This window comes from Lotus japonicus, chromosome 1 (assembly GCF_012489685.1).
Source record: "Lotus japonicus ecotype B-129 chromosome 1, LjGifu_v1.2".
Taxonomy (NCBI): Eukaryota; Viridiplantae; Streptophyta; class Magnoliopsida; order Fabales; family Fabaceae; genus Lotus; species Lotus japonicus.
Genome location: NC_080041.1, coordinates 111,545,881 through 111,559,817, shown reverse-complemented (window position 1 = coordinate 111,559,817; position 13,937 = coordinate 111,545,881). Strand labels below are relative to the sequence as shown.

The 13,937-nt window shown below is 34.5% G+C and overlaps 1 protein-coding gene across 1 annotated transcript; it reads left to right on the top strand.

The window, feature by feature from the left end:
• Window positions 1-7,335: 7,335 nt before the first annotated feature.
• On the top strand, window positions 7,336-8,662 carry LOC130729249 (probable glutathione S-transferase). Its single transcript, XM_057580934.1, has 2 exons — window positions 7,336-7,744; window positions 8,108-8,662. The coding sequence occupies exons 1-2, from the start codon at window positions 7,424-7,426 to the stop codon at window positions 8,459-8,461; spliced, it is 675 nt and encodes a 224-aa protein (XP_057436917.1). The 5' UTR covers window positions 7,336-7,423; the 3' UTR covers window positions 8,462-8,662.
• Window positions 8,663-13,937: the final 5,275 nt, after the last annotated feature.

Sequence of the window (13,937 nt, the reverse complement as noted above, 5' to 3'; positions counted from 1 at the left end):
GGGGTCAGGTCATTTTCTTTTTTTATGGCTAGTTGTATAGTTTGGTCTTGGGGCTTGTTTGAGCGCTTTTGTTGCGTTGGCTTTATTTGTCTGTTGTGTCCCCTCTTTTTTATGTTGGTTTGTGTTTCCTTGACTATAGTATTTTATATATCATTTTGCTCTCGAAAAAAAACTTAAAAGGAAAATCAACAGAAGGGTTAGTTTGCACATTTTAGTAAGTTTAGGGAGATAAATACACCTTTAAAAAGGTTAAGGTCTAAATTACATGGGAATCAAACCTTAGGGGTGTAATTTTCATTTTTCCCATAAATAAATAAATATTATATATGTATTTTTCTATTTAACATGAAAATGTTTTAATGTATGTTCCATCCCTTTAGAGCTTTTAATCCTGTAATTTTTATTAAAACAATCTTGTAATTTAAACATGATTCAATAAACTATAATTCAATAAACTATATGTATTATATATATTTACTCCTCAAACTAATATGAATTATGAAAAACCACTAAAATTATTTTAAATTTTGTTCTTATTAATTTTAACATAAAATTTTCACATAAAATATTTCTCCCGTGAGAAATCTTTACCTTCAAGTTCATGGAGAACATATTTCACTACCAAATTATTAAAGTCTATAGTCATTTTATGTATACTTTATCTAACTAAAACAATAAATAAAAAGAGACCGTTACATTTCAAAAATGGGGATAATTTTCTCCTAAAATTTAGGTAAGCGTATAAAAATTCATAAAGCATAAAGCTGACTTCTTAAATTAAGGATTTGTGGCACATATACAAATTCATAAACCATAAATTCACTATTTGAATCAAGCATTTTAATTGTCTCATTGTTAACATATTGACAATACAATATTCACCAAAAGCACTCATAATACAGCTTTAGATGGTGGTGGGAGACTTGGGTGAAGGGTGCACCAATTGAACCTTATAACAGAGCTAAGTGAACAACAAATTGTATTCGATTCAAGTAGAATCAGAAATCATGGAGGACACAAAAGTATAGTTGCAATGGTTGATTAATAAGAGTGAAGAACGAAATACGAAAACTACTCTATTATTTGTTCTTCTTCTTAATTATCTTGCCATTATACACACAATATAAAAGAAATATTAGATCTCTAAATTACTCAGGGATGAAAACATTAAGCCCAAAAGGAAAAGAATGCAGTAATTAGGGATGCTTTCATATGCACATTCTGAAGTATGAATTTGTCATCCCTGAAATATGCAAGCATAGAGCGATTACAATGAGGTTGTTTTTTTTTTTTACATAAAAAATTCTAGAAATCACAAAGAAAAAAAAAATTGAAGAGTATGTCATGATCATGACTCATTCTTGTTAGTTCCAGGCTTCAAGCTGGTGAAATTACCTCCTCAAGAGCTCAAAGTGTTTCTGCTTCAAGACTTGTTAGGAGTGATGTAGTTTTCTTTTATGCTTTAGTAATTTTTTGATGTATAAAAAAAATTGGAGTCCATAAATTGAACAAAACAAATTGGCCAGCGAATGAGAAGAGTAATCTACGATGAATAAAAAAATAGAGAGAACAACTTGGATGAAAATAACATGCATGACCAAAATAAGAAAATCCAATAATATAGAGTAAACCTTACCATTAAATGGAGGGCTTGAACGAAGATGACATTAAACAGTACAATAGCTCATCCTTGTATAAACATATATTTAAGAACAATATATCATAATTTCATATAAGCATAACATGAATCCGCATACAAATAAAATTAACAGACAAACAAATTAGAAATAGAAAACCCAAAGACAATAGAAATAGAGGATTGCAAGAAGATGGATTTAAATGTAAAGAGTTAGGATTTATTTATAGAAGACTGAAGACCTCTTTGGAAAATGACTAATGAAACATGCAATCTAACCTTAGGTAGAATAATTTTGTCAAGTGACAATCCTCATATTTATGCTTGGAGGATGAGAAGCGGATACTTGAATGTTGCACGACTATAATAGCAAAGAAGGATTCTAATTATTTTCACCACCGGTGAGAACGAAAATCGAAACTCCAATTTATGAGGGGAAACCGTGTAGCTCCAATGAGATGAGTTGTTCTAAAAAGTAAAAATCTTAATCTAAATACATTGAATTTTCCCAACAATATTTAATCATTTAGTTTCAAAAAAATAATGCTCCTCCTTTGGAGATGCAAAATGATATTTTTTATTCATCCATATTTTTAAAATTTGATGTTTAAAAGTAGTTGTTTTCTAAAAACTCTCCTTTAATTCCGCAATTTTTTTTTACGTAATGAAGATAACTAAAATTTGAAATAATGCTGAAAATATTTTAGGTTGCAATATGGTTGATTCTTTAGGTTGCAATATATGATTCCAACCAATGTGCTTGATTTTTTAATTTTGAGATTTAGATATAGCTGTTTTTAACGAAATTAAAAAAAGCTCCTCTTATGGAAATATTTTTTGTTTTTCTATAACATACAATCTTGAAATCATACTAACTAACGTAAATTTTGATTTTCAAAATCTAAAAGATAAAACCATGTGCTCAATTAATTGAATCTTTTGGATCTTTTTGATTTAATCATTTAATTGTTTTCATTTCCTAATTTGTTTTTTTATATTTTTTTGTATTTATTGTGTCATTAATATGGACCAATGAAAAATCATCAATATGGATTAATCAAAAACTTACATTTGGAAAATCATTGTAACAACCAATAAGAGGAAAACATGTGGTATTTAGGTTGCAATATGACCCAGTTTGGTGGATAAGCCTTATATATTATTAAGATTCACGCCGCAATGGCCGCAACATGCATCGCAGTGTCCGCAATGTCCGCAACCGTAACCGCATCTGCCACCGCAACCTCAATTTAAAACTCTGATCCTGATTTTGATAGGGCGTGTCTTGGATGCTTCGAGGGCTAGTGGTTTGTTCTCCTCCAAGCTTTTGAGAGTTGGAACAAGTTGTGATTTTTAATAAGCATGTGTTTGAAAGTATTTTTAATTGTAAAAGAACGCTCGAGGCTCGGACCAGGGGCTGCGCAGTTATGGTTTGAATCAGTGGATTCGTCGTTTTTAAATGTTCTTCATAGCTGTCTTCAAAAGGAGTTGGACCTTACTCTCCGGAAAGTTGAGATGTTGTGGTATCAGAAGTTCAAGGACCAAGATTGCGTTTATTGGGTAATTGAAACACCAAGTTCTTTCATACACAGGCTTTGACTCGTCGCAAGCATAATAAGATCCATAGTATCATTCTTCCTAATGACAAACATTGTGATGATGGGAAGATTATTCCGCACGAGGCACACACTTCTTTCAGGAGCTTGTTTTGTTGGTATGATCAGATTTAGCCTTCTTTGCTGCAAGATGTGGGGCGTCATTCTCTCATGGCATATGTTGTCTCTTTCCGGAAACCATTTCCAAAGGTGGAGATTTGGAAAGCTTTGATAGCTATCCAACAAACTGTACATTTTGCAGTGGTTGCAGGAGCATTTGGCGGTTGTTTTAACTGGCGCTAAATGCATCTCGTGGTGGTTTTCAAACTGCCTCCTTTATAGACATTCCTTCGCTTCATGTGGCGGTTATTGGAACCGCTAGAGCAACCACCGCAAAATACCATTTTGAAATAAACTGATTGGCATTTGGCGACGATTTGAACCGCTGCAAAGGAGTTGTATTAAAATTAGTTTATTTAACCTTTACGGCGGTTGTTTTTCTTTTTTTTAAGCACTCGCGTCAGTTTTAACCGCCGCAATAGTTGTTTTTACACCATAATAAATGTATTTTTGTAATTATATATATTAAAATAACCTCGCTTTCTAAATAAAATTTAGTCATTGATTTTTCATGACAACAAAATAGATAATCATATCAAAATAATAGTGCTTCTAGGAACAAAACTCGCCCAAGTGAGGATTCAAAAGGCTTGAAACAACCAACACATACAATGCTAAACGTCCATACTAGTTTTATAACGAAAGCAACAACAACTCGTCAAGTCTAGAAGTAACATAATGCGACCCTAACATAAAAACCATCACTAAAAAACAAAGCAAGACTGAAATAACCATGAATCAAAGTAACATTGCCTCCAAGGACAACACCAAATGCAACAAACCACACATCGAGCCTTGAGACTCAATCAAGTACCATAAAATTAAGACATCATCAAACCACAAGCTGTTGCCTCCCACTAGAACATGTTCACCTGGTGAAAATTCATTCAACGAAAAAAACTAAATTAACCTAAATAAAAACATAGGTAAAGTGACATAAATCAAAACCGTAAGCAATATAGTTCATCAATTTAGATCAAAATGATAAAGTGACATTTTATTTTAAATCATTTCACAAATCTTACATAAAACTAAGTAGATGGTCCATTGTTTTCAGGTTAATGACCGACGGACGAAGACCGCCTGACTTCATTCGACGAGCATACATCGCTAATCTACAAGTATCATAGTCATTTGTAACGGACCTCCAACAAATTCACAAGCAACAATCACCAGAGCTCAAAACCAAACTCTCAAGATACAATACAAAGTATAGAAAACTTCTCATGCCAACCACATGAAGGTGGATTCCAAGCAGCACCAGAATGGATTTCTTCAAACCAAGCTAATGAGAATAAAAATTATCTATCAAATTTAATCCTTACCTGATTAAATCCATGGCCAATGACCTACTGCATCAGAAATGCAAGTTGTTCATATATACCCTTAAACTTTGTGACTTCTTTTCCAAAGCATAAACTATTGGGAAACGTAAGAGGGAAAGATGAAGAAATTAGGGCTTGTGAAGATAGGGAAACGCGAGAGGGAACACGAATTTGTGAAAAGATATTCAAGCGAGGGAAACGTGAGAAGGAAAGGTAAAGTGAAAATTTTGAAAGATATCTACGACACTTGCCTAAATAAACCGCATGTAGATGACTTAATTAAAAAAAACTATCAAACAAACCGCCGCTAAAGGCATGAAAACCCTCGCTAATATAATGAAAACCGCGACGGTTCCTTGTAGGAACCGCCCTTAAGTGACACGAACTAAAAAATACCTTAAAATAATCCAAAACGTCAGAAAATCGCCGCAAAATTACATACTGTACGTTGGTTTACAAAATCAACAGTCAAATTGCCGCATAATTAATTTTAGTGGTGGTTTCCCTATAACTGTCGTAGAATAACCAATTGCACTGTTTCTTGTAGAGATATCAAGTGTTTTTTTTTTTTCTTTTTCAAGTGGAGTTCAGCGGCGGCAGCGGCAACATCATGGCCTCTAGTGCGATGGTGGTGGTAACGGCACGGTGATCTATCATGGTTGAAGATGTGAAGCCCACTGAGGATTCTCTTGTAGTGGATCGAGTGTTAGAAAAGACAGACACTTTTCAATTTACCTCCCTATTTACCCTGATGCAATTGACCGAAATCAATTTACCTCTTCATTTATAAATAGTTTTTAAATTAAATTTATTTCAAAAATAACCGATAAACCCACAATAGTGAGTAAAATGCAACTTGTGCAACATTGCACAAGTTTTTTCCTTATGCATATTAGATGTTAGATGGCTCCGCAACTTTCAATAGTAGATGTGAATTTATAATTTGTAAAGTTGTGAACCCATGTGAACTCATGTAAGTCCATATTGTCAGGTTGACTCCACCACAATTTAATTAGTTTCATTGCTGATGTAACCCTACACATCATCACTTCAAGGCCGATTTTTTGGATAGGAAACAAACAAGGTTTTTGTTTTCTTTTTCTACAGAGATATGTTCACACACCACTTTCTCTTCTAACTCATATCCACTCATTTTCGCTTTCTATCTCTCTTATTTTATTATCACATTACTTATTATATCTATCAATTTTCTCTCATCTGTTGAGATAAATTAAAAATAAAATGAAAATAGAGTGGAAAAAAATTGAAGTGTTAAACAAAGTTTTGCCTAACGTGGGTCAGTTTGAAACTGACCCATGGTGGATCAGTTTAACCAGAACCGTTTGATATAATATTAACATATTCAATGATTCAGATTCAAAATACAAAAAAACATGTACTGGCGAAAACACCCCTGACTTATCATCTCTATCTCACCTAACTGCTCTACTGAAAAAAATCATAGCCACCGGCCTCCCCCTACTGCCCATCCACCACCTCCTCCTCCTCAGATCCTCCTTCTCTCCCTCCCCCTTCCCCTCCACCGCTCCCCTGACCCAAAACTGTGAACCTCTCCTCAGCCTCCTTCAACCTCTGATTTAAGCCCCAACCAAAAACAACAACAGGTCCAAATCCGCCACCAATCTTTTAGATCTGCCACCAAATCTTCCCAGACACCAAAACCCTCCGGCCTCCACCGCCCACCGGGATCAGATCCGTCATCAAAACTTCCAGATCCGCCACAAAATCTTCCAAATCTTCCAGCTGCTATTTTCTTCTTCTCAACACACAATTCAACACAGTCGTTGAGCCCGCACCACCAGATTCGCACCCGAGAGCTTCCACGTCCACCGTCGTAGAGTCCCCGCACATCGTTCATCCGCTAACAACAACAACATCGCATAAAGCTTCCTTCGACAGCCTCCACCGCTGCAAGCACCCATTGCAGGATCTAGGGTTGTTCTCCGAGACTTAAATACACGTTGTTGGGGTTTGGGTTTCACTGGGATAGGATTGAAATTGTTAGATACACGAGTAGAAACAGTTTCTTTCTTCAGATTTGGGGTTCTTATTTGTATTACACATATTCTTATTGATAATTTGTTGATGCACCATGTTTTCATATTTTGGTTAATCAATGGATATTCAAAGACCTGTTTGCTGGCTTTTTTTCTTTACTGCATTTCAATTCTCTGTTAATTCAACTTGATTGGCAAAAAAGATGGAAATAGACAGAAATAATGGAAAGGAAATACATTTTTGCTGGCTTTTTTCTTTACTTCAATCCTTTTGTTTTCAAATTGAAATGTTATTTTTGTTTGGTATTTGATCTGCATCTGTGTGGTTCATCTCTACATTGCACGTTGTTCTGAATCTGAGATGTGAAGGTCAAAATCAGAAGAGAACGGGGGTGAAGGAGGTGAGTGGATGATATTATTGAAATATTGTAATTATTAAAGGGGTATTTTTGGTGTTTCATACAAAAAGTAAAGTGATCCACCGTGGATCACTTACCAAGTGACCCACGGTAGGCGCAGCCGTTAAACAATGGTTCTCTTTTCAATTATCCAACTACCATGAATTTTTCAATGCTACTTTTCCCTTTTCTTGAATTGTCCGCCAACAACGCGTCTTCTTGTCTTTGTTGTATAAAATGCCACAAGACCATAGACCCTCTCAAGCAAAAGCAAATAACTTAACAGTATTTCTAAATCGAGATTCGAGAGTACTCAAAGTGCTGCAATATAATGGCTGCATCAGGGGAAAATGTGCAACTTTTGGGAATTGTGGGAAGCCCATTTGTGTGCAGGGTACAGATTGCTCTCAAGCTGAAGGGAGTTGAATACGAATTCGTGGAACAAACCTTGGGTCAAAAGAGTGAACTGCTCCTCAAATACAACCCTGTTCATAAGAAGGTTCCTGTTCTTGCTCACAATGAGAAGCCCATAGCAGAGTCCCTTGTGATTCTTGAGTACATTGATGAGACCTGGAAAAGCAACCCCATCTTGCCTTCTGAACCTTACCAGAGAGCCATGGCCAGATTCTGGTCCAAATTCATAGATGACAAGGTAATTGAGCATTGAAATTCATAGAAGTTACTATTATAATTTATGGTTAGGAGTCAAATTAGTTACAGATAGATATGGCATAGATAACATTTATAAATTGAAGAACAGGCCTAAACTCTTAAACTAGTTTTTGGATTCAACTAAACTTCAAAGTTCTAATATTTATGAGGTTTTCTATCCCAGCCAAAAATTAGTTTAGAGATCACGATTGTCTTTCTATATATAAAAGTTATTTTAGTCATATCTATACTTTTAAACAAAATTGATTCTGCGGTTCTGCCTTTAAATCTACACTCCTTTTAACAAACTTTGTTTAATTTTATGTGACCAAAGTCAAAATTCTGTTTGTCCTAATTATATCAGGTCGTGGATACAACATGGAAATCTGTTTTCACAGTGGAAGAGGAAGAGCGTGAGAAGAGAATTGAAGAATTATCTGAGGCACTGCAGTTTCTTGAGAATGAGCTGAAGGACAAGTTTTTTGGGGGAGAGGAGTTTGGGTTTGTGGACATTGCTGCTGTGTTTGTAGCTTTTTATGTCCCTTTGTTTCAAGAAATAGCAGGGTTGCACTTGTTCACAGCTGAGAAATTTCCCAAGCTCTACGACTGGAGTCAAGACTTTCTGAACCATCCAGTTGTGAAAGAATCTCTGCCCCCTAGAGATCCACTTTTTGCCTTTTTCAAAGGTCGCTATGAAAGCCTTACTGCTTCAAAATAAGATCAATTTACAGTGAACTTGGAAACTTTGATGAAAATTGCTGGAGTATGAGTCTGTCATTTATGTATTGCTGTTAGGATTTCATTTCTAAGTGAGTTACATATGTGGTCTAGGATTTCTCCATGTAATAGAAATCCAAGCATCTTGTTGACATATTTGCTATTTCAATTGGTTAAAGAAGTTATGATTCTGTTCTTTAAAGATGTTGAAGCAGCAGAATTTACCATGATTAAAATGTTTCCCATGATTATGAAGGAGAGTGTATACTATACACAAATTGCAACTATACAATGCAAGCCAAAAATTCCATGGATAAATTACATGAAATTAGAATAACAACTTTTTCCCTCCCAATAAAAAAAATGAATAACCAACACTTTTTCTTTTCAAAAACATGATTTTAGGGAAGAAGGATTGTCGTCATTATCTCCTTGATTCAGAATACCTGCAACGTTGCAACGTTGAGTGATCAGGGCTTCCTCTTTATTTTACACTCTCTTTCACTGCTTTTAATTGGACTAGTTGTGCAACTGTCAGTTTTTTATTCAATAATTACAGAAGAGATCATACAAGTTATAACCCTAGTATCTATCCATCATAGAGACCCAGATAATCGACATCGTTGTTCCTGCAATCATAAAAAACTAGATAATCCACATCGCGATAAAGATGAAGAACTCCATTGACATCGAGTCCATCACGAACCTCAAAGAATATGTCTTGGAGTGGCGAGCATTACCCTTAAAAATTAGTACCTCATCGATGGATTTCCTTTATATCCATGCATCGGGCTCGTTTTTCTTTTCCCTCTCAAAAGTTCATATTGAAAGTTAAAATCAACTGATATTGTTGAACTGGAAACTATTGATTCCATTCCTCACCTAATTCAGGGAAAAAGGGCCCTCATTTGAACCTTCTTCAGCATGTCATGTCATTCCACCCTCCAATATTCATTTTCTTTCTTTATTTGTGTTTCTGGGAAAACCAAGTTGCATGTTGATTTTCAGTTAGTGTTAGAGCTACATTGGGTCTATGCAATTGAGCCTATTATTATTTGTTTTTCTGAAGTTGAGTTGTTCGTCCATGTTTTTTATGTTCTGTTTGGTGAATCACAATATGTGTTTTGGGTGGAAGACAGTATTGTGTAATTGCTTCAATTAATTTTTGGTACCAAGTCTTATAAGTTATAACATATTATATCTTAACAACAGTTATAGCTACCTAGAATACGAGTTAGATTCTCGTAAAGAAGATGCATCTTATTGTAATGAGTATATAGTATACCAACCAAATTTTTATGTCCTCCACATTTTTATAGTCCTTAACTAAACATCATCAGAATACATTTGGGTGCGAGATCGGTTCATTAATGTGTCCTTTCGCCTAGAAGCCTTTTTAGGAGTCGCTCCTTATCCGTTTCTTCTCATTGCACCGACGATCACTTCTCACCCCCGTTAGTCCTGGAGGTAACAAACAATGAGCTTATAAATACAGGTTATATCAATCATTTACGTAACGTTACTTGAGTTCTTCTTAGACTTGTGAATCATCTATTTGCTCTTACTAACTTGATCATCAAAATTTCTTCTACACGTACTCCTCCTAGGCTTGAGGCAGACACCATTGCACTCTCAAGACAGCCACGGCAGAGAACCACCATTGAACACCATGAAACCAACAATCATGATTCCTAGATGAACAAAAGAAAAGATGAGTTTAGCTCATGCACTGGTACATATTTTGAAAACATATGTATATTAGACGATGCTGAAGAAGAATAAATGGAAAGCTTAATTGTAGTAATTTTAGAAAATGATATTAGGGAGCAAAATTATTTATTAATTACAGGATTTAATTTATATGTGTGCTTCTTTTACAAAATTATTATTTTTAAAGATGAAACAAAGATCTTCAGAAAAACTATTTTTTAATTAAAAAAATGTGATTTTTTTCTAAAAATAGCCTGAAACAAAAATACTCTAATTGGCTCATTTTTCCTTGGTTAAAAAGTTATTTTCTTTTTAAAAATAACAGATTTTTTTAAGTGATTTTTTAAAAATTAGAAATTTATTTATGTTCGTCAATGTATATGATAATTGTTTTTCATTTTAAGAAGTGATTTTAAACTGGATGAATATAAAAAATCACAAATAGAATGGGCATTTTTAATCGCATAAAATTTTGAAAAAAAAGTGTTCAGTTTGATTCTCTTTCAATCCACCATTTTTCATGGAAACATTAACAAAATATCTACTACTTCTTATTCTTCAGTTACTATTCCTAAAAGACCTCCAATGGCATTGCGCCACCTGTCCTGCTTGCCTGGCTTTTTTCATTTTATCTATTACTTTTGATCTGGGCCGTTCAAAAAATGAGACTCAGATCTCACAACCCTACCTTCTTCTCTCTCTTCTCCAACACGAGAGCTTCCCCGTTCTGCCTCCATCAATCCTTTTTTCTCTCGATTTCTCGCTTCCCCCAAATCATGGGATTTGCGTTGAATAGGCGGCGGATTTGCCCATAATTCGCATACGTGCACGTCTCCACCAACCATCGACGACGGAAAATGTCATCTTCTTGCCAGATTTTCGTCACGGTTTGGTGAGAATCAGAAGAGATGAGAAGATGGTTGAAGGAGAAGGACGAAACATTCACTGTGTAGGGTTAGGGGAGGATCAGAAGGAGACGTGAAGAGCATGGGAGATTTCATCATTTGTGTACCCTAAGTTTCGTTTTGAAGATTTCATCATCGATTACGTTGCCCCGCCGTCGATTCATGTCAGAGGGCCGGTAATGGTGGAACCAATTGTGTTGCAGCAGGTTCGTTTTCTTTATCCAATTCCTCACGTTCCCATTAAAATCCAACAGTTCATCTATTCAAATAGTCTCCCTATTAATAATCAAATGATGCCCTATTGCTCATAGAGTAATGGTTTCTCTCTTTAAAGGCTATGGCGAGTAATTCCAATTTAGATAATTTTTCTTTATCACTCTTTTATTCCTCATGAGCTCTTTTCTTTCTCTATGTTTTATATATATTTTCCTCCTGTCTTTTTTCCCATTATTGTGAGGAAGCAAGTAAATCTTGGCTTTCAGATTAGAAACAATCAGTATTTTTCGTCTCATTTTCTATATTTATTGGTCACATAGGTGCAAGTTTGAAGCTGTAGTGGAGGAGGTTGATAGGATGCTCATAGGCCTGGGGGAAAAGTTATTGTCCAGGACATTGTTGAGGTCATCAACAAGCTTCAGAGCTTGGTGAAGTCTATTCAGTGGGAGGTTCATATTAGGATTGGATGAAGTAATAATGGTAAGTGACATTCTTACTTTCCCTCAAGGCTTGCTACCCTTTTACCCTGAGCTCTGTATTTTATTTTTATTGTACTCTCTATAGGATATGTAGTTCACAGTGCTAGAAGTTACAGCTTGCTAGAGATTAGAGAATTAAAAGGGTAGAACATTAGTCCCAAGATATGTAGGGTTTTCACTGAGAAACCATTTATCCCATGAATTTACAAGATACTGTTAAAACATTATTTGGAGATCTGGAAATCAAAAGAGTAGAGTGGGGCTGATCTGGTTTTAGGCATTATCAATGTTTACTTTGTTTATCATATGCTTTTATGCTATATATCTCAGTCTAATTCTAAAGTTTGATGTATTTTTAATTGTACTATTTGCAACATTTTTCCTTATTGTACAATCTCAGCCTAATTCTAAAACAGTCTAATTGTACTATCTCAGTCTAATTCTAAAACAGTAGAGTGCTTATTACAGAAATGTTGATGGTGACCTTTCCATTCATTTAACAGTAATTTGGTTCTAAACCATATAGGTACGTTTCTATTGGACAAAATGACAAGACAATCACAATCCAACAACAGCAAAGAACTTCATTTTTTTGCACTTATCACAGGTTTGGTTATAACAGCATGCAGGCACATATATATACATATATACACACACACACACACACACACACACACACACACATATATATATATATATATCTATCTATCTGTGTGTCTGAGTGAGTATGTTTATTTAAATTTTTGAAGAACTTATTTAAACTCATTGAATGGATGATTTAAATTAATATAAAGGAATGAAACAGAATGAAAAGTACATTGATATATCATTTCATCTGTTATGTATATACATTAAGAAAGAGAATAAAGATTGATTAAATATTGATAAACTTTCTCAGAAATTTCACTATAGTCTTTCATCTTGAATGTAAGAAGTTGTAAGGGCCCTGTATATTGCAGCACCACTAGAATAGGACCTATCAAATCATCCATTGAAGTTCTTTTTTGAGCAATTAAACGTTATTACTGTTAAGTGTGGTTAGCAGAATTAGATAGACTGTCAAAATTTCCATTAAAAGATAAGGTTAGTACTTAGTACTTCTATTGATTAATTATGATAGCCATGCCAAAGATTGATTTAGCATGAGGGTAAGAATAAGTGTAATTGTTAATATGAAGGTCACCCATCTTTGTAGGAGTCATTACGTCTCTTTTCTCATTTTCCAGGAGTAGGTTTTTATACCTTTAGGAAAATTTGAATTAAAAGATACTAGAAGGTATGGTTTTGCTTTTATGCCTTAAAGACTTTCTATTGATCTCAATTGTATGGTTAGGACTATAGGGAGACTTTCGCTGTCTTAGTTGTGGATTGGTGTTTGCTTTTGAAGATTAATTAGTATAGAAACTATCTGTGATTGATTTATGAGATTCTGTCATTCTTTATGATTTGGTGGAGCTGATATTGAATCATGGGTGATGCATATATTTTTTCAAGAACTAAAATTCTTACCTTGGGATCCAATTTCAAATATTAACAACTCTTATTTTAATGGCTTAGATCTCAAATTATTTTAACAAATTGTAGAATGGTTGCTCTGTGCGCACGGGTTAACACTTTTTTGCATAGAGAATTACTTGGAGATTAAGATATGAGAAATTGAAGGGTCTTGGATAATTTAGGACTCAATAAAAAAATGTGTTTATGTATGTATGTTAGAAATCTCCTTGGTACAAGAATTCTTCCAGAACTCTGGTTTTCTTCTTTCTCATATATTAATTGCTATTTTTAGTCAGGGTTCATAAGGACTTATTTTAGCATGCCTACTAAAAGAAAACACTGGTAATTTCATGAATTCATGCTTTCTATAGACATGATTATGTAGTACAAGCATCTTTAGATATTTTGGAATGGTAACTGAGCCTGTATTGTAATTGAGCCATTTGTTCAAAAAAATATAATTGACCCTGCAATCAAAGGAACCATAAACCTACTCAGGTCCTGTTTGAAATCCAATTCTGTGAAAAGGGTTGTTTTCACATCTTCCATAAGTACAATTACTGCAAAAGACAGCAATGGAAAGTGGAAACCTTTTGTTGATGAATGTTGTCAAATCCAAACAAACAATGTGTGTAATACAAAAGCAAGTGGATGGGTAAGTAACTAATTA

Excerpts from the sequence above, each read along its gene's own strand:
- LOC130729249 (XM_057580934.1), top strand. The coding sequence starts at position 7,424 with ATGGCTGCATCAGGGGAAAATGTGCAACTTTTGGGAATTGTGGGAAGC. Across the intron at positions 7,745-8,107 it reads CCAAATTCATAGATGACAAG|GTCGTGGATACAACATGGAA; the intron begins GTAATTGAGCAT and ends TAATTATATCAG.